The following is a 23,936-nucleotide window of genomic DNA, read 5'->3' on the forward strand; positions in this document are numbered from 1 at the left end:
AGCCTAAGCAGTACATATTCTTGCATGTTCAAACAACAAAGGAACTGGACCATTCAAAGAAACTTGCAATAGTAGAACTCTAGCCCCAAAAGAAAGAGCAAAAACCAATGGTCTAAAAAGTTATAAACACTAACTTGAGGAACTCAGATTAAAAGCATATAAGAATTGCAAACATCAGGACAAATATTAGAAGTTGTAAGCAGAAAATGATTTTAATCATCCCTCTAAACTTTTTGATTATGTGGATCTATATGAAAATAGATTCATTCAAGCATTTAAGCTAATATACAAACCCAAAAAAGGTTGGTTAAAAGTAAACTCACGTTGAGAAGAAAATAATTCGAGGGTTGATTTAAACTTTCTTTGAATGCAGAAGAACTACCTACTTAGCCAACTGGAAGCAGATTTCGGGATGAATGAGATAGCATTTGTTGCAGCTTCTAACCTACATTATGGTTTAGGGTCATCAGTTAATCAGTATATAAATACAATGAAAATGAGAATGATATATAAAACAAATTTGCATGCATGAATGTATATACTTACTATCCTTTAAGTGTTAGATATGGGTATATGTTCCCCTTCGAGTAAACTTGTTTATGTATTGGGTTACTCAAAGACTCATCCGAAATATAAAAAGATTTAGACAAACATACAAGACCTGAAGCTTAAGTTAGCCCAGCCTGTTTTATACTTTTATAATATATTATATATTATATATTAAATAAATCAAATAAAATTAAATATATAATACTATATATTAAATATTAAATTAAAAATAATATGAGCTGGTATAAATCGAATTTAGGTTAATCATTTAATATAGGCGGTCTTAAGCAAACATATAGTATGCTTCACACACACAAAAAGAGGAGAGAGAGAGCACTTAGATATCTCTTCGACTGCCCTCATAATTTCTGTTGATCTTGTTTCAAGCACTTGGCCTCCCAAAATTATCTCATCCAAGATCGTGTGTATCTGCATAACAGTTATTGAAGCTTTGAACAAAAATGAAGAGATAAAGAAAGCCAAATCGGTGATAAGAGCACCAAACAAAAGCAATCATTTGATAGATTTAAATAAAAATATTGTAGTAATAAAGTATTTTAATAGTCGTTAAATCAGTTCCCAGTCTACACCTAAGGCATTATAATGATGTCAAATCCTTGGCTAACAGGGCATAAAGACACTAATGCTCCCCCTGCCAGTAACACGGGAAATTAGGCAAAGGCTAATTTTGAGTAACTAACAAGCTCAATTGCAAGAGAGCACCAAGCAGCATAAGAAAGCTATTTTATTCCGACTTTTCGTTTCTATAGTGTTTGACTTATATTTAGACAATGGATATGAAGCACACCGTAATTTTTTTCCTTGAAACTTGTTGAAAATTTTAATTTGGCCCCCCAAATTTTTGAAAATTTTAATCAACCTCTTCTAAATTTGTCGAAATTTTCATTAATCTCACAAAAAATTTAAAAATTTTAATTAGACCCCCAATATTTTTGAAAAATAAATCTCATTAAACTTCAAAAATTTTTAAAAATTTTAATTAGGCCCCCAAAACTTAGTCCCAAGATCCACCACTGCAAAGTCCCTCTAAATAATTGAAAAAGACACGTACCCAAACCCAACACTTATGCTTGAGTCCAAGTAACATAGATAAGAAAGCCTCCCCTGCCATCAATTAAAATGTAAAATCATGAAGTATACCCCCCACATATATTTATATATTCCAACATCAACTCCTATTTACCTAGGTGCCATCCTCTTGTACTTTATGTTTATTATTCCAATGAAGACAGTAGATCTCGTTTACATGTAGAATCTAACCTTCCATGGCACTAAATCTATACATATATATCTATCTATATATATAAGTGATGAGAGGATACACAACCTTGCTGTAATTGAACACAATGTCAAGCTCACAAACATTCTTGAAGCATCTTTCCAATGTTTGTTGCCCAAGAACTGAATGCATCACATCTAAAGTAAGTAAAAATATCCAATATTTGAAATAAAATATCAGCAATTATCGTTACATCCAGCTTTACTAGTTTGTAAAGAAAATACATGACAAAACCACTACATTGATCTTATTAGACAATATGCAATTATTAGACAAAAATGGTTTTATACGATTAACATCTACGAAGCTTATTGATGTGATCTAACCTTTCCACTTAAAAGACACCAAGTTAAAACTCGACTAAATTTGATGACACAACATCAATGATCATTGATTCCAGTCCTCAAATGAAAAATTCTATTTCATAAAAGAGTTTAATCAAAATGCAACTTACTAGTTTGTAAAGATCATGCATGACAAAACCCGTATATTGATCTTATTAGACATCATGTAATTTTAGAGCCAACAATTCCATTAATCTTACACTCAAACAAAAAAAATGGTTATATACAATTAACATCTACAAAGCTTATTGCTGCGATCTAACCTTTTCCACTTAGAAGACAATGACTTAAAACTCAACTAAATTTGATAATACAACATCAATGATTATTGATTCCAGTCCTCAAATGATCACAAAGATAATCAAACAGGCTGTATTCAGCCTTATGAAATTTTTTCCTATCTATAATGCAAGGTTTGAATATTCAGACATGTCAAACAATCGAGTAATTCAACCCCTAACTTTGAAAAGATCATAGATGATTACTCCATTATAAGTAACTTCACAAAAAATATTAGAAGCTTACGTTGTATATAGTCAAGCATGGCTAGTTCATTTTCTGAACTATCAAATACAACGACAAAGTAAAGAGTAGCAAAATGGTTGTAGACAAGGCGACTGTCCTGCAAGTGAGAATTAAAGAAAAAATTAAACAGAGTTCTATGACAAAAGCAGAGGTAAAATAAAGCTACATCAGTGATTAACACGATTCAAATTAGAAATCAAGAAAAAAATGAGATTACCGGACCAAAAATTGATTCCGCTTCTATGAAATTGCTTACATTCTCAGGTCTACTGCACAAGACTGTTAAAAGATCAAAACTAAAATCAAAATCGAAATCGAAAGCAAAAAATGAAATCCAAGTACGAACTCAAGAATTATCGATTGGATCGAATAATGTACGAGAACATAAAAGCTCATTCTAAGATTCTCGCGATCCAAACAACGGAAAGTTCAAATTAATCACAGCTAAAGTAAGAAGAAGTAGAAGTAGGTGAGAGATCGAACCTCCAAAAACGCGGCGTATAAGCTCTTGCTGTTTCTCCACTGGCTGATTTCAACAGAATTCAAAGCGACATGGATAGCAAAGGAAACCGAATTAATTAATATTAATAAAATCACGACATTCATTTTAAAATTAAGAAAAAAGAAGGAATCAAATGAGAGAAAAATCTCAAAAAGAAAAAGCGAAGTTTACCAAATAATCGAAAAACTTTGCAAGGCGAGGCTTGCCTTGAGTGTTCATCACCATCACAGCTTTTATCATTTTCGCTCCACTCTCTCGCTCTAAAAACCAAACAGAGCTTTTGGATCTCTGAAATTTAAAATTTCACATCAAGTATATATATAGTATTCTGAAATTTACGAAAGGACAAAAAAGTCTTCAACCGGTCGATAGTAACGATGGAATTTCAAAGGTTAAAAATTGGAAATATGGTCGGGAAAAAAAACGTTATTGTTATTATAGTTAGATGATAAAAAAATCATAATTTTCTATTGCGATAATTAAAATATCTGCATGATTTTATTAAAACAAAATACTAATTTCAACTCATCATGTTGAATCGTGATCGTGAAATTTTTAATATGAATTTCAAGTTAATTTTGAAATAATATAATGATAAATTTAACTTTTACATTTGATTATTTTGGCCATTAATCTTTTAAATTTTAGTTAAATTCTTTATCTTTTGACAAAAATAATTGGTCGGACCATTATGACAATCTAGCTATACTTCAAAAAATTCAAAAAATTTATTTAAATATTCAACAATTTTTTAAAAATGCACCAACAATAAAGTACACATAGACTATTATATAGATTACCACATCAATCCAGTTAAAATTTTAACAGTTCAATCAATTTTACATAAAAATAATAATTTGGTTCAATTTTAAAAGTTAATGGTGAAAATGATAAAAAATAGAGTCATAATGACAAAATGGGTAAACATTAAATTTATTAGTATGCCTATTCTAATTGGAATAGTTAAATCCTAGTAACTATTTGGACTAAATAATGATATTATAAAAATAGAAAGACCAAATCAGGAACTAAATCTCAAATTTAATCATAGTGTAAGGACTAAAACAATAATTTGACCATATAAAATATAATAATCCACGTCATCTTTTTCTGGACCAGCCCTAGAAAACGATACCAGGCCCAGCTTTAAAAATGGAGGGGAAGAGCAAGCATTGAGACGATGGCGGCGCCAAAGAAAACGGTGTCAAAACAAATGGTTACTCTCGAAGACGATGAAGCCGAAATAGATCCCGTTAAAATGATCTTGCCTGATGAAGAAGGTGAACCGGAGAAGCTCACTACGGTAGGTGACGGTGCAGCGAGTCAACAAGTGGAGCAGCATTACATCCGTTCAATCGAATCAACGGTTGTGATTAGACAACTCCCTTCCGAAGGGCTTTCATTCCAGCTTTGGCCAGCTGCTACTACCCTCGTCACGCTCCTCGATAACTACCTCCGTCACCCTAGCAAAAGCCCTCTAGCAGCCACCCTATCAACTGACCGGAAACTAAAAATCTTAGAGCTCGGTTCCGGTACCGGTCTCGTTGGAATCGCAGCGGCCGTCACGCTGGGAGCTAACGTGACGGTAACAGACTTGCCACACGTCATCCCCAATTTGAAATTCAACGCGGATGCAAACGCTGACGTGGTGACTAAAAGAGGTGGGACCGTTGACGTGGCACCGTTGAGATGGGGAGAAGATCATGACTTGGAGGTAATCGGGCGGGAATTTGATCTCGTTTTGGGTTCTGATGTGGTTTACCATGATCATCTATTTGAGCCGTTGATTAAAACGCTGCGTTTGCTGTTGAATGGAGGAACAAAAAAGAGAGTTTTCGTTATGGCTCATTTGAGAAGGTGGAAAAAGGACTCTGTCTTCTTCAAGAAAGCGAAGAAACTGTTTGATGTTGAGATTTTACATACAGATCCTCCCAAAGAAGGGTCTCGAATTGGAGTTGTTGTTTATGTTTTTATTGGGAAAATCTAATGTTTGATTGTTGTTGATTTGGGGAATTTACCAAAAATTTGTCGACGAAGTCGATGAAATTGGTGTGTTAAATTCGATGGTTTGCTGCTTCGTTTTCTATGTTAATTGGAGTTGATAATTGTCTAATCTAAATTTGTTTAATATGTGTTTGATGATTTACCAAAAATGGATTGAAAAGATTCCTTGCTTCAGCAGTTATTCTATTTTCATCATTTGAGAGTTCCAATAATTGGTTCAAATTATTCCACCGGTCGCAATCATAGGTAGATAGATATCTGATTTAATCTTTTTTAGGATTCCAATATTATATATTCATATAATCTAAGGGTGGGTTTGGGCAATTGGGTGGTGCGGTGCGTTTAGCTTACTTTTTGTCTCACGTTACAGTATCTAATCTCACCGCCACAACTGTTTTTATACTAATCGCAGGTAAACGTACCGTCCATCCAAACTCACCCTAAGGCTAAATAGAGTAAATATTACTATTTTTTTAACTGGTTAAATGTTTTTTTTATTTAAAGAAATAAATCAATTTTGAAAAGAATGTGTGAAAGCACATTCAGCTGAACAAGTTTTCTTACTAACTATGCGAAAAGCTCGTCTAGTTGAACTAGCTTTCTTTGACATGTTTGTAGAAAGCGCACCCAATTGGATGCGCTTTCACATCCTCTTCAAAATCAATCTAATTTTTTAAATATTAAAAAATTGATCTATTTGACCAATTAAAAAAATAATGATATATATTACCTTTTAAGCCATAATCTAAATATATATTAATTATTTAAATTTACTTCACTTTTATTGATAATATATTAAGATTCATATATTCGAATTTATTTTTCTTTTTTTATTTTAATAAAATATAAGTTTAAACTTACGTTACATTATTATACGTGTAAATATGTGAGTTATTAATTGAGTTTCATAGATAATTCAATTAATTTAAATTAAATTTAAATATTAATACTCAAATTTAATATACACAACCATGTGGTAGGTCGTGTCAATTTTAAATTTTGCAAATTGACACTCTTAACTGTATAAAATGCATTTTTAGGTTTTTGGAGCATTTTAAAACGTATATATGACAAAAATAAAATAATAAGAATGAGTCTGTCATACAATATTCAAGAAAATAACTCGAAAAACACCGTTGAAGCCGATTCTAAAAAAAGATTTTCATTAATATTTAAGCTTCGCATTTTAATTTTTGAGAAAATTAAGTTTCTTTAGTTCTTCGGTTATACTATCTCTTGATGAGTTTTTTTTGCAAGTATGAACTAATTTTCAAAATATCTAGGAGATGAACCTTATGATAAAATTTGTCTTTTGATTTTTATTTTACGTAATAAAATTTAGATCTTGTTCTCAATTATGTGTGCTTAATTTCGGTTTAATGTTTCCTTGATCTATATTTGATGTGTTTAAATCAAAGGATGAATAGACCATATTTAAGAATAAATCTTTTATAATTGAGTATAGTTACATACAATCCTAGAAATAGGATGACATAAATTTGCCAATTAAAATTAAATCTAATAGGAAAATCCATAGAATGAGTTGATATGAGAATGAAGTTTTAATTAAAATTTCTTTTAATTAATCAATGTAGAGTCAATTACTCTTACTCTAGAAAGAGATATTAACATAATTTAGATATTTCTACTGAAACAAATTACTAAGTAAAGAACGAATAAAATCTAAATAAATTCTTTCTTGAGTATTATTTTGTTTCTTGATATTAATCATTTATTTTATTGATTTGTTCATTGTCGTGTTCGTTAATAATTTAATTAATTTTAATATTTTAATCAATTACATAAATTTATTAATTAAATAATAAAAACAATAATTACTAATTTCACGATATATTTATTCACCATAACTATACTATTAATTAATAACTACACCTACTTTTACGACACATCAATTCCAATAATGAAAAGCACTTTTACATCAATACAACAATATTATACGACACACAAGCAGCAGCAGTAGTAAAACTGGATTACAGCTTTTGATTTCTGGCGTTTGAGTTTTCATCTTGGCATCGCTAAGAGCTATATACATCATATTATGCAAACACTCCAACATCATCGCTGCTTTAGTAATGAGCCTCTGGTTACTCCTTTCTTATTTTGTGAATCTCTAAAGCAAACAAAGTGAACCAATGTTTTCCCATTCGGGTAGATGGCGAATACGCTTGTTCCGATTTTCTTGTCGCAGAGAGAGCACGTACTATCTCTCGAAATCTTTACCGTAGCTTTTCTTTGGTTGTAGAGTTCATCTTTAACCTGTTTCGGTTATGATTCGAGAAAAGAAAAACGAAAAAACAAATGTACTTTTTGAGCAGCTTACCATATATATACCCATGTATACACAAACATATGACACGTAAAGGCATAATATAATTTTTTTTACCCTAAACTTTCTAAACTTTGACAACTAGGTCCATTGTATTTTTTTTATCCATTTTTTATCCACTTTTAACTGGACAACCAGATTAATTTCAGCCAATAAATTTAAAAAATATAAAAATTTGATGATATGACGACGTGATATAATATTAGAGTGTCACACATATTCAGTGTTCTAATTACCGAATCAGTGGTTGAAACAATCAGACCACTAGGATCGATTCACCTATTAAACCAATAATAATTAATTAATTAATTAAAAATTTATAAAAATTATTAAACAGGTTTTTTATTTTTATCTGTTTCGAATCAATTCTCAGTCCAATCAGCCCAACAGACAATCATGTTCCAAAATCTTGACGGAATCCAAGTTCAAGGACCAAAATAAATCTAATTATCAAGTTCAAATATCCAAGTGACCAAAAATTATATTATCCCACAAGTAAAACAATTTACATACCTGTAGGTTCTCAGTCTGCCTCAAGCTCTTGATGACAGAGGAGTTCCTGTATGCTTCACTGGACTTTTTTACAAGAGGTCCCAGAAATGGAAGCAAGTTCTGCAGGTGGAAGACGAAATTCCTTAAAGAACGAAACTTACAATTCATCCTCGGAACAACTTAGATGTCGATGACAGTATAAAATTAGCTTTTGTGAAGGACTCAAGATTTTACGACATACCTGTAGTTTAGTCTCCCTCGGTAAGATTTTGAGTGCATCAGCTCCATTGATTCTATCCCACCTTCGACTCAAAAGATCAAGTACCTGATCGAACATGATAGTAGAGCCTCCTTCCTCACTAGATTCTTCGATGGTGGTATTGGTGTTACTAGGACCGATACGCATATCCTCCGCACCTTCTATTGACGCAATTTTCTTACATCCTACTTTAGATTTCAGTGAAGCTACTGAACTAACCTTTTGCGTGCTTGTATTTGGGGATGATGCCAAATTCATAATACTATTTTCAAAGTATTTGGTTGTTTTCCGAGGATTCAGATAAATCTGTAAAAGAGTGAGGTATAGATTGCCGGAGGATTTTACCGGGAGTCGATGAACTGCAGAGTCATAAACCCGATCACAATAGGCCAGTGCCAGTTCAGGTACATGAAGCTACAAAGATAAAAAGGTGTTAATTTATTTGGAGCTTATTTACAATGAAAAACAACAGATTTTACCACAAAGGAACTGGATGAACCATGTCGGAAACTACCTTATGAACGTATAGTGATAGCGCAAGTTCATGTTGGTTCATTTTTCCGAACAAAATTGCACGCTCTTCGAATAAAGCATCTGGAGGAAGATGTTCCAACAAAGCCTCGGGATTGTACCCCGAGATGCTTTCTAATGCAGACAATAATTTCTTTCTTGTCGGAGAATAAGCCTTCTCATCCCACATCTGTTGAGCACTTAGCTCTGAATACCATTCAAGTACTTCTGAGAGAGAGATTTGTACCTACAATTGCCATTTGCTAGTAATATGAGCCGGGCAATAATCAACATCAACACGAGTGGCAACCATGAGAATCTGGCAGCTTCGAATGACAACATACCCTTATTTTGATAAGGGTTAAATCAACATTGGAGCTTGAATTAAGCAATTTTTCCCACGTTAGAGCTTGAACTTTCTTTTAAAAAATTAACCCCTGAATTTGACAATTATTCCACATTGAGGCTGAACTTCAGAGTTTTCAATAAAATATCAGGGACTATCTCGGACTAGAAAAAAGTTCAGATCCTAATGTAGGAACAAATTGCCAAGTTCAAGAATAACTTGGACTAGAAAAAGTCAATATTCCAATGTGGGAACAATTGTCAGGTTTAGGGATTAGCTTGGATTCAAAAAAAGTTTCCCCTATGTTTAGACTCAAAAAGTGATTTAACCCTTTTGATAACAACAAAAGGGCTTTACCATTTCATTCTGCAGATTCGCTGAGATCCTATTTTCATTCATCGCGAGCATAAGTTCCAAGTACCTGCCCTGCATGTTTGGAGCATGCTGCTTCAAATAAGCATTGACCATGTCTGCTGGAATATTTCCAGACAAAAAAAGCTCAATGGTTTGTGTTGGACGGTTTTCGAGAACAAACAACGAGAACTCAAGCACAAGCATCGGATCGGTGCCACAGAGAGGCTGCAGATAAAACCGGCCAAAGTTTTCACCAATCAAAGAATGTTATCGAGCCAAAAGAATAAACATCGCATCAAATAAAAGCAATATATACGCTTAATGCTAAAAGAAGTTGGTTGTGGTTTGTATAAAAACGCAACAGCAAAGTTATGTCTTCTCACATCCCACACAACATGGATTGCCCAAAAATCCCAATGCTCCCATAACACAAACACATTTAATGCAAAAAGAGCAACAAAGATTCCTACCAACCGAGAAACTGACCTTGAGATACTCAATAATTGCCTTAGGACCAAACTCCCCAGCGTGCGATTGGTTTCTTTTCGACTCTTCGACTAATTGATGTAATAGTTTAAGAGATTCACGGTGCATTGAGTTACTTTTGTATAGTTCTAACAGAGCAGCATAATGATTCCCATTTTGAAGAAGCTCCTCGCATAGTTTTACATCACAGTAGTTAAGACCGTTCAGCAATTCTAAAGCTGCAGATGGTTGTCCAGTAAGAAGCAGAGCTTGGAGGAGGGCTGTATCCAGTATAGCTGCCATATCCCTAGCAGCTGAGTTAATTGGAACGTTACCATGCCGCTAGGGGAACATGCATAGTGTTAGATAATTAAAAAAGAATAGGTTATATAAAATTTGGAAATGTCGGAATTGTGCATTTCAGCACAAAATCGAACTCTGGTGTACACATAGAATCATAAAATATGCTTCACTTTAACATGCATTGATGATAAAGTGAAATTAGCCTCACCTTATTTGACTTCTTAGACCTAGCTGAAGTAAAGTTATCCCCGATGGCATCTAAAACTACCTCTTCCATTCCCTTGGCAGCAGCTTTCTCTACAATGTTGTATCCTTTCTTTTGTAGGTACTTAATAAGAGCCATGAGAGTATTGTGGCTCGTTTTCTTGAACTCGAATGCTGCATTCTCATCAGATTCTGATGGTTGTGGAAGCAAGGTTTCCAGATCGTCAGACAGGCCGGATGAATCATCCGGAGAGAGGTCCATCAACTTCTCCGGCTTGGGAATTGTAGTTGTTTTGGGAAGAACAATGGATGGATACAAAGAAAGAACGTAAGTAATATCCACTTGAGATGCCAAAAAGTGCTCCATTGCCTCCTCATAGCAACCATTTTCAAAGAGATAATGACCATATCTGCAACAATGCGACACTACGGTTTAACCATAATGTATAACCTGAGGAACATACCCGGAAAAGGATGAATTTCAAGTAAGATATAGATGTATCATTGTGAGAAATTCTTATTGAACATGAAATGAGCATTGTGAGAAATTCTTAATAAACATAATACAAGCCACTTAACTTGATATAGTTGACCAAAATAATAACCGTTAATGGAGAAATATCCACCTTGTATGAATCAAACGCTCCCTAGCGGCTCTAAGGTCTGCATCTTTAGGTGGAAGCAGCTTACACAAAGTCAACGCTTCCTCAAATTCTCCAGATGCTGTTAATTGGACAATCTGCAATGCAAGTATGAATCTCTTAATGTAATAATCGAAGCACGTCTTCGGTGTTAGCATTTGCATGTAACAATAATATATATAGTTACAAAGGCAAACTATGCAAAGCATTAAACTTGGTAAAAGTACCTGTGCACCAAGAGGAACAGGGAAAAGCCCATAAACTGAATTGTTTGATGCTACAACAATGGCATTGTTACTTTTTATAAGATGACAAGCATCATGGAGGACAATCGTCTGTATTAAAGGATATGGAACTCGGAGGGAGCGAATCTGCAAAGAATAAAAAAGTGAAAGTGCATAAACATTAAGATAGGCAAAACCCAGTCTTCTTTCACATTTAGTCATACTACCTCAACACGCCTGGGAGACAGAGCTATTGCATATGGCTTCTGGATAACAACAGCAATAGGAGCTTCCGACCAACATATCCTACCAGCTTGAACAAGCTTACCATTTTGATCCACAAGGACTCCAATATTTTCCTATAAACAGCACTTCACATTAGTCTTAACCGGACGAACTCTAATGCTACCTATAAATCATTAAAGTCAGTACCTTCCCGAGAATAAGTTCCCCAGAAGGAAGAGGAACAACTAATGGCGGAGCTATCTTCCCCGAAGAGAAAACCTCTGACAATGCGCCATTTGTGGCATTTAATATCATGTAGTCCTTTCTAACACCTACACATATGTTCTCACCAGACCATGATATCGACTTCACCGTATCTGGTACACCAAACTCTTTCACCTCCAAGAATCCACGCCCTATGCATTTTACTTTCCAAATCAATTTCATTCAACGATAAGGCAGGCAATAACCATTAATTCCTCAAAATTTAAATCCAATCATCAAATCCAAAATCTCAAAATAATTCACATCAATAAGGCTTGTTCCATAGTTACTTTTGCTATTTGCATTTTTGTTTAGAAAAAAAATAAAACTGATTAACTATAAATAAATTATTAAAAAGGAATAATTCATATTAGGATTAGAATGATCCTGAAAACTAAGGTTTAGGCACCAAAAAATTTGGTCACATCATCAAATTTTAAAATATGAAATTTGACTTTCTTAATAATATGATTGTATTCTAGTTTTTATTGTGAAAGAAGTTGTTGATTGAGAAGTTCTTTTAATAATATCAAAATTTTATAAATGATAAGGCAAACTGTGGGATAAAAATTTGTAAAACAGAAAACCTTAATTTCAAAATCATATAAATTACTTATAAATTATTTTTATTTTAATTACTTATGTTTTAAATAATTTAACTAAATAGGAGAGTAGATGAATATGGATGGGTGCATAATAATAATTTAATGGCTTCAAAATTTGATGATGTGACCAATTTTTTTCCAATTTAGTACCTGAGCTTTTTTCCAATTTGGTGAATTTTACTTCCATGTTTAATTTGGTACCCAAGTTTTCCTTTCTAATTTGGTACTTGAGTTTGACTTCAATGTTCAATTTGGTACCTGAGTTTTTTTTTTCTAATTTGGTACTTGAGTTTTCCTTCCATGTTCAATTTGGTACCCAAGTTTTTTTCCCATTTGGTACATGAGTACTTTAATGTTCAATTCGTTACTTTAGCATTTTTCTTCCAATTAACTACCTATATTTTTTCTACTAGAAAACACCGTCAAGCCACTTGATATCATTTAGTCTGGGTGCCAAAGTAAACATTGAAACCAAACTCAAATACCAAATTGGAAAAAAAACTCAAGTACCAAATTGAATATTAAAGTCAAACTAAGGTACCAAATAGTATAGTAACCCAAAAAACTATGATTCAAATGGCACAGTGATTCAAATTGATTATTCAATATCACAGTTAAATCATGCATTTATGCAACAGAAATAGTACACTTTAAAAATGCTATTTTCTTATTTATTCAAACAGACTTCACTTTTTGCTTCTTTTAACCCTTTTAAACAGAAAATTCTCAAAAAAAAAAATTACGGCTAGATAGAAACATAGATTTACTGGTGATGCTGAAAATTGAAAAAAAGAAGAAGGAAAATCAAAGAGATTACCGTCATGCCTGAAAATGCAAACTCTTTTTTGCTTAGCAAAGCAAAGGAAGCCTCTACGATCGTCCCAAGAGTAGACATTAGCGCCTTTAGCTTTAGCGATCACAACAATAGTTTCAAAATTCGGAAGCCTATGAAAAGCGATTGATTCAGAGAGTGACAAAAGTAGCCCTCTGGATTCCAATACCTTCATTGAAAGCAGAGCTTTCTTTGAAAACCATGCAACGGTTCTCTCCAGTGCGTAAGGTTTTTTCCGTAACGCGAGAGAATCGAACGGTGGAGATTGGTCGGCGATAGAGGAATCAGGACCGTATATTCGAAGGGAACCATCGGAACAGCCAACGAGGAGCTTGGAACCGTAGGATTCGACGGCGTCGATTTTAGTGGGACAATTGTTAATAAGCTCGAAGGAATCATAGGCACCATGCACCATTTTTTTTTTTTTTTTTGCCTCGGTTTTTGCTTATGGTCTTTTCTCAAATCACTGCAGTTTCGCTTTAGTATGGAATGAGTAACCCGAACGACATCGTTATTTCAAGCGTACATTTGGGGCCTATGCGTGACGCGTTGGCGCGAGGTCCCGCGATTTTCTGTAATAGAATCTAATTTATATCCCGCCACGTCACATTCAATAAGCGGCGGATTTAAAAACAGTCTCAAAAACTACGGACTAAAAAAATTTTCAGTTTTGTTTAAAAATTTTAAAATAGTATTAATAAAATTACACTTTTAACTCTTCTAAAAAAAGTAATAATTTAATTTAATTTTTTAAAAATTATAAAAATATATACTATTAAAATAATAAAATTATATTTTATTATAATTTAATTTCGATTCATGAATATTTTCTCATTTCTCTCCTGAATATGATAATCTCACTTATTAATAAATAACTCACAAATATTACTTAATTAATAGTATTTAAAATTAAGAAAACATATTTAAAATTTTAAAAATTAATTCAAAACTCTTTTATATTTGAAATTCAAAGTCAACCAAAAATGAGTGGATAATTCTTTTCGATGTGCTCTCCGTTCATAAAACACAAAGTTAATAACTTGCTTAAAAAGACATTAAGCTCTTTACAATTCAATGCTTGATCTAATAAGTATTGATTGAATTTAGATATTCTGGTTATTATTTTAAGCCATATTTAATTTAATTTACTTCACTGGTAATGGATTCAAATATCCAAATTTGATAACCGCGTTCTTTTTTTTCTATTTTGGGTAAATTTTGGTTATTTAATTTTAAAACTATAAAATAGTCACTGAATTATTCAAAATTTTTATTTAAGTCCTTGTTGTATGATCTTCCTTATTCTCATTGTTTGTACCAATCAAAAGCTCTCTTTCTCATTCCCTTATCTTCTATAATTTAAGTTTTTTATAAAACAACTTTAAACATCATAAATCAGTGAACTAATAAACTTTTTTAAAAATTTAATAACCAATAACTTGAATAATTTTTTTAAAATATGTCCATAACTTGAATAAAATTTTCAAAAACCATTTTATAACTTTTTTAGTGACTAAAATATAAATTTACTAATAAATTAATGACATTGAGCATAGTTTATCGACACTAAATATATGTATTAAATTTGAATAAAATTATAATTTAATTAATTCAAATTCAAATAAAATACCCAAAATTAATATAAATACACAAATTGGATTTTAAAGTAAATTTTACATATTCAAATTTGATTTTTACAGAAATTATCGATAGCTGTAAAAATTTAGGACAAAAGATAAAATTAACTAGATAAATCTTTATGAACGTTTACAACTAAAAGGAAATGTAAAATATGTCATATGTCCTTGTAAAATTAATTTTTTAATTAAATTTGTTGGTGTGACATTAAAAGAAAATCCATTTGGTAAAAATGTAATTAAAAATGCAGTAATAAACTTAAATTTAACAAAATAATCTTTACAATATTAAGAATTGTACCTGAATTTTGAAATCTGAAAAAGTAGAAAAACTAAATTCCTAAAATTAAAAAGATTGTGACTAAATTCCAAATTTACAAAGAGTACAAGGACTTATGACATATTTTAACCAAAAACCAAAAGGAAAATATTGCACCACACAACCATTACTGGAACATCGCTTCATTGTTACAAAAAAAAAAAAAAACCGAAGTTTCCCATCCTCTTCATTGTTACGAATAGCCACATGAAAAAACGCCATTGGAGACAAATAATAATTAAAAAAAAAAACCATAGAGATATCCTAGATGCACATGCACTCTTCTGCAAAGTAAAACGACAACACACAAGCATATACATTCTGCAAATGAGAAGAAACATTGCAACCATGTTATTTCTTATTGAACTAGAGATGCTGATGTTTTTTGACCTGTACAATAAGCTTTAGAAGATTAGTACTTGGCTTCAAAGTTCATTGGAATAAAGGCACTCGTCCACGAGTTGGCGAAGGTTAGGATTCTCTAAGGCAGCGGCGACTCGTTCTTTATCATTCAACAGCTTATTAACTGAGGAATGAACAAAGTGAACTTCTTAATGATTAGATCAAGAAGACTAAGAGATAGAATCGTAAGAAAACATATTACATGCTAGAAATCCATCGCATAATATGCTAGTTTTAGGTAGAAGTACCAAGGAAGCCCCTATACTAGGAGTCGGATTGCATTTTGCCCCCTCTACTCGAAAAATGAACAAATCAGTCCCCGTGCATTAAATCAAAGAGCAAATTAATCCTTCAATTAAAAATTTTATCTATTTCTATTGTTAAAAACCGGTTCTTATACATCAGCATGAGGTACACGTGTTTATTTGGTTATTCCATCAGCCACGTCAGTTTTTAATAGTACAAATGGATGAAATTTTTTAAATAAAGGAACAATTTATCTTTGATTTAACTTACAGGGGCTAATTTGCTCATTTTTTAGTAGAAGGGCAAAATGCAATCTAACTCCTAGTATAGAGACCTCTATGATACTTTTACCCCTAGTTTTAATATACAAAAACTTACTATAGCAATGAAGAAAAAACTACTACAATAGTTAAATAAAGCAAATAAATTGAACATATGCCCCCCCCCCCCAAATACCTTGACATAGATATGAAAATATAACACTCTAAAGACCCTTCAAACAAATTGAAGGTATCTGTTCCAAATACATACTCATATCCAACACTCGCACCAAAATCCCAATAACATATTCTCTTAGTCTATTCTATCTCTCATCTTTCCACGAAAGAAAATCCCTGAACTTTTGTTATGAAAGAAGAAGCTAAAACATCGAAAGCCCATTTGTCTAATTCATATCAAAGAAATTCCATTAAAGGAACACCACCTATATGAATCTATAAACATCTTTTTAGCGGTACATTTTTATTGGTAATTGCTGCAATGCCAGGTAAATGAAATCCATTTAGAACCAAAAAAGAAAATGAAAAAATGAGTGGTAAGAACTGCAGATAAAATATACTAATATAGTGAGTTTTCACTTCAGCATAGGCATTGCATGTATTATCAAGACTTGTTGTTTCGAACATACTTCAAACATGAACATAACCAAAGAGTCCCGAATACTTCAAACATGACACATTCATTTTCACAAAAAATGATGAGTAAACTTTTACAAGCGTTGTTTTTTTCGAACATCACCTGATTCTTCATCAGCATGAGATCCCGGGGCAACTTTAATGTCAACCTATAAAGATAAATCATTAAGCATAACTCATATTCTAAAACTTCACTTCAATTTTACATAAAAGGAAGAAGAAAAATAGAAGATTCCAAGATCAAACAGCTTATTTTCATCAGTTTAGAGCTTAAGAAAAGAGGGAGCTGAATTTGATCCCTACTAGTACTTTTTTTCCATGACAACAATGCAATAGAATTCCATTTTTCTGAAAATTAATTGACAGAAAAATCAAATAAAGTATCATAAACTTTGATCATAGCACCAAAAAGAAAACTGACCTTAAAATGCGGAGGAAAACATTCTTTTAATTTAACCCTTAGGCATAAACCGATTACAGTCGCCATGCTGCAATGCTGAATTGTGGGAGTGAAAGTTATCCTAAAAACAATTAATCAACTACATCACCACATAGTAAAGAAAATACCAAAGAACAGACTAAAAAAAACAAGGCTTAAATTAAACGATAAATCTAACATCAAAATTTCAGAAATTGAACTTAAAAAAACCAAAATTTACTAACGTCAAGCTCAATTTTGACTAATTTTAGACCAAAATCAAAGTGAGAAAAAAAATTACTCACAGAATACGGCCGAGCTTCTCATCAACGGTGATTGATTCCTCGGAAAGAACACTAAGCTGCTCCAATGAATAAGGATGTTCAGGATCTCTAATATCCCTCACGAAATTTGCACTTCCAGTCAAAGATCACAACATTTATATATTTTTTGTTACTTCGTTTTTCGATTATTCATTATTAAGAAATCAAGAGGAAGAGAAAAGGCAAAAACGGAATCACTCTATTTAGCTACTGAAATAAACAAAAATGAAATTCAAATTCAAATTCGAGCGAAGCTAATTAAACAAAAAAAATTTAAATAAAAAGTAGCTCTATATTTATAGTAACAGTAAAAGAAGGATATCATAGATTTCAAGTGGATCAACGGCGTCGTCACCGTGAGGATCTTCGTTACGAACGACTCGTTCTTTCTTGGCGTGAACTACTGGGTTCGCATTGATCAAGCCCAAAGTCATAATTGCTTGTCCTTCTTCTTCTTCTTCTAGTACGGCTTTTTTTTGGAGGGCGGAGGGGGGTGGTTCAGTGACGTATTTTGCACTCTGGTTTTTTTCGGTGGAATACATTCGAAGTTGACTAGTTATCGAAGGCGTTGATTACTGACTGATTAAAACAAAAAGGGTAAATTATACCCAAGAACATTAAATTATTAGTAAGTTTATGTTTTGGTCACTTAACTTCAAAATGTTACAAAGTGGTCACTGAACTATTTGAAAGTTTTTATTTAAATCATTAAAGTATTCGAAAAACTTTATTTAAATCACTTGGTTGTTAAGTTTTTTTTTTAAGCTAGCCATCTCCAAGCAATGATTCGACGATTGGTACACTGGATCAATACACATTGACAAGTAGAAGAACATATTTTAGATTTAAGTCGATCCGACGGTCAATATTGAAGATCAGATAAGAAATTTGTTTGGACTTTGGTTCATAAATTCGTAATGTTCAAAGTTATTTCATGAAAAAAAAAGTTGAATTGTAGATGAGAAGGGAAAGGAGAGCTTCAATTGGTATGGACGGTGTGAATAGAGAAGGACGTAGAACAATAATTTTAACAACCCGGTAATTTAAATGAAAACTTTCAAAAAAATTTAATGACTATTTTATAATTTTTTAAAATTAAATAACTAAAACATAAACTTACTAATAATTTAGTGACATTAGCTATAGTTTACCCAAAAATGACACGTTAAGTTGTGTGATGTACAAATTTGCCTTAAGAAAAGATTAATTTTGTTTAATTCGTGTGCTATTATTATTAGTCAATATCACACTCCATTAGATGTGTGAAATATGTTTTGGACGTATTAGATGTTTGAAACTGAATTACGTAAGTTAGAAGAAAGGTTACAGTAAAAGGTTTAAAAGTATTCCATATAACTTGTTTTTTCATATTAAATGTGTACATGAGTCGTGTCAAATTATTATTCGAATTTAAAAATTTAAACTCAAGTATTATACGTCCAAATAACTCATTTTATCACAATAAAATATATAAAATATTTTTTTTAGTTGAAAAACGATAGCTTAAAACGAAAAATTCAAAAAATTACACTAGTAACTCAAAGCTAAACTTCTAGCTGATTGCGGTGGTTATTCAAACCAATGAATTTATGTGGAATTAGTCGCCATGCACTTGGTCATATGATCGTCTACTGTATTTTGTGATCTCGAAATATGACGAACAAGAACTTTTCAATTTCGACTCAATAACTGATGGATAAAATATTTTTTAAAAGTGTTATAAGTATAATATAATAAAAATAAAAATATACAATCGAGTAAATCAAAAAGTATCAAATTATTGCGATACAAGTGGACTGTACAAATAATCACATGGTGAAATTATATGATAGAATTAGACTAATATAAAAAATAAATAGATAAAGAATCAAATATAACGAGGCAAAATCTATATATAACAACTGCCCATGATAGAACCGGATATAATAATAATAATAATGTATTTACTAAATTGATTCGGCTACCGTTAAAATGATTAAAATTAATTTGTTTTATTTTTAAAGAATTAATTCAAAAGCCCAAATAAATTGATAAATCAACCTAACTTCATTCATTTGATTGGTTCAATCTTTTTTTTCTTTTATAATCAATTTTAAACACTAATTTTCAACCATTTCTACTAATTTAAATCCGTTGAATTTAAACTCAAATAAATAATCTAAGATGATTCAAATCCAAACGGAACAAAAGTTGAAAGAAAGCCAAACTTATAACTTAGCACCCAAAAAACTTAATCCTCAAACCCATATAATCAAAATCCAATCAACCCAATCCCAAAAATGATCTAATTCAAAATCTCGATCCCAGAATTAATATAATCCGTTAATTTTAAAAACTAAAATGAAGTTATGAAGTTTTTTCATCTAAGCAAGGAAGGCAATGTTAATATGGAATTCCCATTAATTGCTTCATATTTGATGGTAATCCGTTAAATATTGAAGCCCGGCCCCTCTAGCCAAGTAGGCAGGCAGGATCAGCTTGCTTAGCTTACTCGTTGCGCAATGGGTGCTACTGGCTCGGGTGCCACTTCGGCTGCTGAATGCCCACTGCCATTGGCAATGTGGTAAGGCTTGTCGTCAATTCCCCAGAATTTAGCGGTTTTTACATCATCCTCAGCCATTAATCGTGAGAACTCTTCATGGTCGTACTTCAGCGTTCCGTTTCCACCAAATTCAACGGGGAGGTCCTCGACATCAAAGTATGATTTCATGAGCTCCATGCTGTCTTTGTTTTTAGGGTACACAAACTTCACCTTCTGAGCTGTTTTCGGATCAAGAAAATACTTGACAGCCTACGGAAAAAAATGTATGTAACATAAGACCGACATATTGCAACTCAATGAATAAACTACACGGACCAGATTCAGCATCTAAAGTTGGTACTGATTCATAACTGGTCTAGTGATGAATCGAACAAAGATTAGAAATCAGGATGATCAGTGAATTGGACTCCATATAGCTAAACTAGAAAAGGTAGGAGAACAAACCTTATAGAATGCCTCGAAAATCTTTGGTGGATTACACAAGAAAGCAACAGCAAGTCTTTCCGGATAATGGCCTTGTAGAATGTAAACAATATCACGAGCTACTTTGATGGGAATGCTGGTGTTCAACGAAAACCCGGTGAAGTCTATCAACCAGGACATTTGTTCCTGGCCCTCGGCAAGATTCATGATAGCATTTTCTAAAAGATAGACCAAATGTCGGATATTGTTTTCAGCTGATTTCGTGTTCTGCAGAGAAATATAGGTGGAAAAGTTAAAAAAGGCAAATTCAGAAAAGCTTGGTTACAAACAGAGGGAATGGAAACATGAGTACAAAACCTGCATTCCAGGCCTCATTATAAGCACGGTCCTTCCTTGATGGTCATGAAAATTTGCCCTGGAAACTTTTCCGGTCTCACCTTCATGTGCCACTTCGTGCTGGAGAAGAATATGTCATAAGGTGAGTTAAAGCAACCGAAAATAAAGCAATTATCACCAAAAGCTGCCCCAGATTCCCAGTTATTAACTTGTAATCATATGCATATACGGACATAGGGTATAGGAATAAGCCCCTTCAAGGATCCTCCAGATATAATTTAGATAAAACTGAACATATCCATGTCGGATACATACTTGTATCCGTCAATCACACTTGAGTTACATTTAAGTAACGTAAATCATATGCAAATACATAATAAAGCACATGGCCTCTGAGCAAGGTAGAATGCAGGGACAATGACGAAGTTTCAGAATCATCAAAATTAAAGATGCCAAAACTGTTTTAAGAAGTCTCAAACTCAACCTAACCCATAAAATTTCTAGAACTATAAAAAGTTTTGAAATATCAAAAACTCGTTACAGAGTACCAAAATGGCAAAATCTTTCGAGGCAGGGATTCATCTAACATACCCAACGGATTTCTTCAGGCTTATAAGTCAATCGCCACTTTAACGTCTCTTCCAACATTTTCTTTGCTTTGTCAACATTCCAATTCCGAGCTTCCAAATATCTCCTCAAACATGCATCAGTGCAGTACTTTGCACTGCGACCAGACAAGGGTCCTATAGCAGTCCTGAGTTCACTGACCTGCATATCAACCGAGTAATTTAGAGTTCACATGCACTTTTTAGTCACAACAACATTAGTTAACAAAAATTGGTGCAAGTCTCTTAGTATTCGTTAATCACGTTAGACACCGATTAAATCCAAAGTCAAACCGGAACAGACCCTACACAGGAAGCAGAACTCCCCGAACAAGCTCGAACCTTGCTTAAGCAGCATCGAGCTCTTTACCACTCGATAATTCCTAGTCTTTTCCAATCTTTTGATCAAACAAACAATGATAAAGCTATCAACCATTAAAATAAAAATATGAATAAATAAATAAATAAATAAATATTACCTTTGAATCTCGTTGATCGGAATCATCCTTCTGTGAATGTTTTCTCCGAAGGAACATTTCAACTGCAAACAGATATCAAATCACAATCTTACAATCTGAAAGAAGGAAAAAATTTAAATTAAAACAAAAAATAAAGAATTGTTACGTTTTGCAGAATAAATACAAAAACGCTAATTATTAATGACACCTACTTGCAAGTTATAGCAGCAGCGTATCGGCTAAGTTCTTACCTAACAATAAACTAAAATTACTTATCAACTCAACGAGCAACAAAAACGACAGCGTTTTTCATAGTTTAAACATTCAATAAACATAGATTTAAGAACAAATCTCTCTTTCTGCATGAATTTTCGATAAAAACAATATTTTCTTTGAACTCTTTTGAATTTTGATCAACATATTTTTTTTTTTAAAATTTAGATCTACTTCACAACATGTTTAAAGGATTACCTAATAATATCGAGGATTTCGGAGGGGGGGGAATGAACAGATTTTGTGCTGAGAAGCGAGAAAGTGAAGGAAGATTACGAGTCTATGAAAGCGTCATTCAATTCACGCGAGGCAGAGAGAAAGAGAGAGAGAGAGAGAGAAGGCGGGGCATATCTTTGCTATTTAAGAGAAGAGGCGAGAGACCACAGTGTTGGTTTTATTTTATTTATTTGTTTTGTATATTTTAAGCGCAAAACGTAAAAAATGGGGAACCTGACCCGGGAAAACTACGCCAAATATTTTTCGTTTTCTTTTCTTTATGGGTTAATTTCACCAGACATCCCTAAAGTATGTCTTAGATTTTAAATTGATCCTTGAACTTCAAAAAATGTTTTAATTGAATATTCAAATTATTGTTATGATATCACTCAGGTCCTTCCGTCAACCTCCCTATTAGTTTGGGTATTAAATGTTAACTCAAATCTTGAGTGAAGCTATTGAGGGGTTTTTTACTCTTTTGAGAAAAATATACAAAGCGTCATCCGCCCAGTTGAAGTTCAGTATCGTCCCTATTGGGGATTATTGTTGTATAAAAATTTTGTAGATTCAGAAATCGTAAAAAATTATGAAGTTATAAATGTAAGGCATATTGTAGAAACTATCTTAAAAATAGTTTATTTCCCCTCTATCGTACAAGACAATCATGAAACACTGTTCCTAAAATATAATGCATTTATCTCGAGTTAAAACAATGTGGTTGCACTCGAATTATTCTAACAAATTAGAATGAATCTAGAGTGATACTAAAAAAAATGAAAGAAATATTTACTCGGAATTGAACTCAATTCTATATCAATTTCCATTTTTTGTATCTAAATATAAGGTACCAAGAGGTACCTAAGTGTATTTTGAAAAGATACAAATTTTCTTTTAAAGAGATGGTGGGTTCACAAAACATGAACACCTAGTTGAGTGTCTAAGAAGGTGAACTATGTTTGATTGCACATGGCTTGGATTGGAACCAATGCCCTATTCACGGATTTTTTTGAAGCACATTAGCCAAAATACAAATACATGTAAATCCCCTATATATTAATGAAAATGTCTACTTTTTAACAAGTCCGATCTAATTGTCAATACAATAGTTACATGGTGTTTATAATCTGATCCACATATTTTAAGAATACTTCAGATTAAATTTGAACTGACATCTAATGTCCAATTAGACAACTACACAAATGAAAAACTTTATTAATATAATATAAATAATGTAATGACATAATTAGAACTTTTTAAAACATAGGGACCAAATTAAAATTTAAGTGATAGTTTGAGATGTTCGGTGCAATTATTTCTAAAAGTGGCGAGTTTTGTGAGAGGCCGAAAACTTGGTCCACCAAACGTATTTTGCATGAAGATGACGGGACAAAGAAAAGGTGTATCGAGTCAGATTTTTGAAATGTCTTAATTTTTGTACAAATTTTAGGATTAATATCAAGTTTATACATCAACTTCGTTTTAATGTATAATTTGATACATAATATTTTATTTAGTGTAATTATACACAT

At 32.4% G+C, this 23,936-nt stretch overlaps 5 protein-coding genes across 7 annotated transcripts; 1 reads left to right on the top strand and 4 right to left on the bottom strand.

Annotated features, from left to right (window-relative positions):
* Positions 1–207: 207 nt before the first annotated feature.
* LOC105787538 (AP-3 complex subunit sigma) lies at positions 208–3,592 on the bottom strand. Its single transcript, XM_012613973.2, has 7 exons — positions 3,392–3,592; positions 3,202–3,244; positions 2,936–2,997; positions 2,719–2,815; positions 1,898–1,971; positions 887–978; positions 208–445 (listed from the first exon to the last, which is right to left on the bottom strand). The coding sequence occupies exons 1-7, from the start codon at positions 3,458–3,460 to the stop codon at positions 379–381; spliced, it is 504 nt and encodes a 167-aa protein (XP_012469427.1). The 5' UTR covers positions 3,461–3,592; the 3' UTR covers positions 208–378.
* Positions 3,593–4,353: 761 nt separating this feature from the next.
* On the top strand, positions 4,354–5,398 carry LOC105787539 (uncharacterized). The gene has a single exon (XM_012613975.2). It carries the CDS (start codon positions 4,401–4,403, stop codon positions 5,205–5,207), a length of 807 nt encoding a protein of 268 aa, XP_012469429.1. The 5' UTR covers positions 4,354–4,400; the 3' UTR covers positions 5,208–5,398.
* A 1,661-nt stretch (positions 5,399–7,059) lies between these two features.
* Positions 7,060–13,765, bottom strand: LOC105787540 (vacuolar sorting protein 39). The gene is made up of 12 exons (XM_012613976.2): positions 13,281–13,765; positions 11,802–12,010; positions 11,597–11,728; positions 11,373–11,516; positions 11,131–11,243; positions 10,509–10,914; positions 10,019–10,339; positions 9,536–9,757; positions 8,837–9,079; positions 8,305–8,736; positions 8,085–8,183; positions 7,060–7,501 (listed from the first exon to the last, which is right to left on the bottom strand). Exons 1-12 carry the CDS (start codon positions 13,708–13,710, stop codon positions 7,301–7,303), a joined length of 2,952 nt encoding a protein of 983 aa, XP_012469430.1. The 5' UTR covers positions 13,711–13,765; the 3' UTR covers positions 7,060–7,300.
* Positions 13,766–15,579: 1,814 nt separating this feature from the next.
* LOC105787542 (protein AE7-like 1) lies at positions 15,580–18,100 on the bottom strand. Its single transcript, XM_052624468.1, has 5 exons — positions 17,875–18,100; positions 17,537–17,640; positions 17,235–17,334; positions 16,917–16,962; positions 15,580–15,777 (listed from the first exon to the last, which is right to left on the bottom strand). Exons 1-5 carry the CDS (start codon positions 18,094–18,096, stop codon positions 15,677–15,679), a joined length of 573 nt encoding a protein of 190 aa, XP_052480428.1. The 5' UTR covers positions 18,097–18,100; the 3' UTR covers positions 15,580–15,676.
* A 1,644-nt stretch (positions 18,101–19,744) lies between these two features.
* Positions 19,745–22,558, bottom strand: LOC105787541 (phosphatidylinositol transfer protein PDR16). Of its 3 annotated transcripts, none has more exons than XM_012613981.2 (6): positions 22,390–22,558; positions 21,940–22,001; positions 21,447–21,623; positions 20,877–20,975; positions 20,541–20,786; positions 19,745–20,345 (listed from the first exon to the last, which is right to left on the bottom strand). In XM_012613981.2, exons 2-6 carry the CDS (start codon positions 21,994–21,996, stop codon positions 20,037–20,039), a joined length of 888 nt encoding a protein of 295 aa, XP_012469435.1. In that variant the 5' UTR covers positions 21,997–22,001; positions 22,390–22,558; the 3' UTR covers positions 19,745–20,036. The 3 variants fall into 3 exon arrangements, with proteins under 3 accessions (XP_012469435.1, XP_012469436.1, XP_052480433.1); XM_012613982.2 differs by having other exon boundaries at positions 21,940–22,034; XM_052624473.1 differs by lacking the exons at positions 21,940–22,001; positions 22,390–22,558 and adding an exon at positions 21,765–21,933.
* Positions 22,559–23,936: the final 1,378 nt, after the last annotated feature.

The sequence above is a fragment of the Gossypium raimondii genome, chromosome 2, assembly GCF_025698545.1.
Source record: "Gossypium raimondii isolate GPD5lz chromosome 2, ASM2569854v1, whole genome shotgun sequence".
Taxonomy (NCBI): Eukaryota; Viridiplantae; Streptophyta; class Magnoliopsida; order Malvales; family Malvaceae; genus Gossypium; species Gossypium raimondii.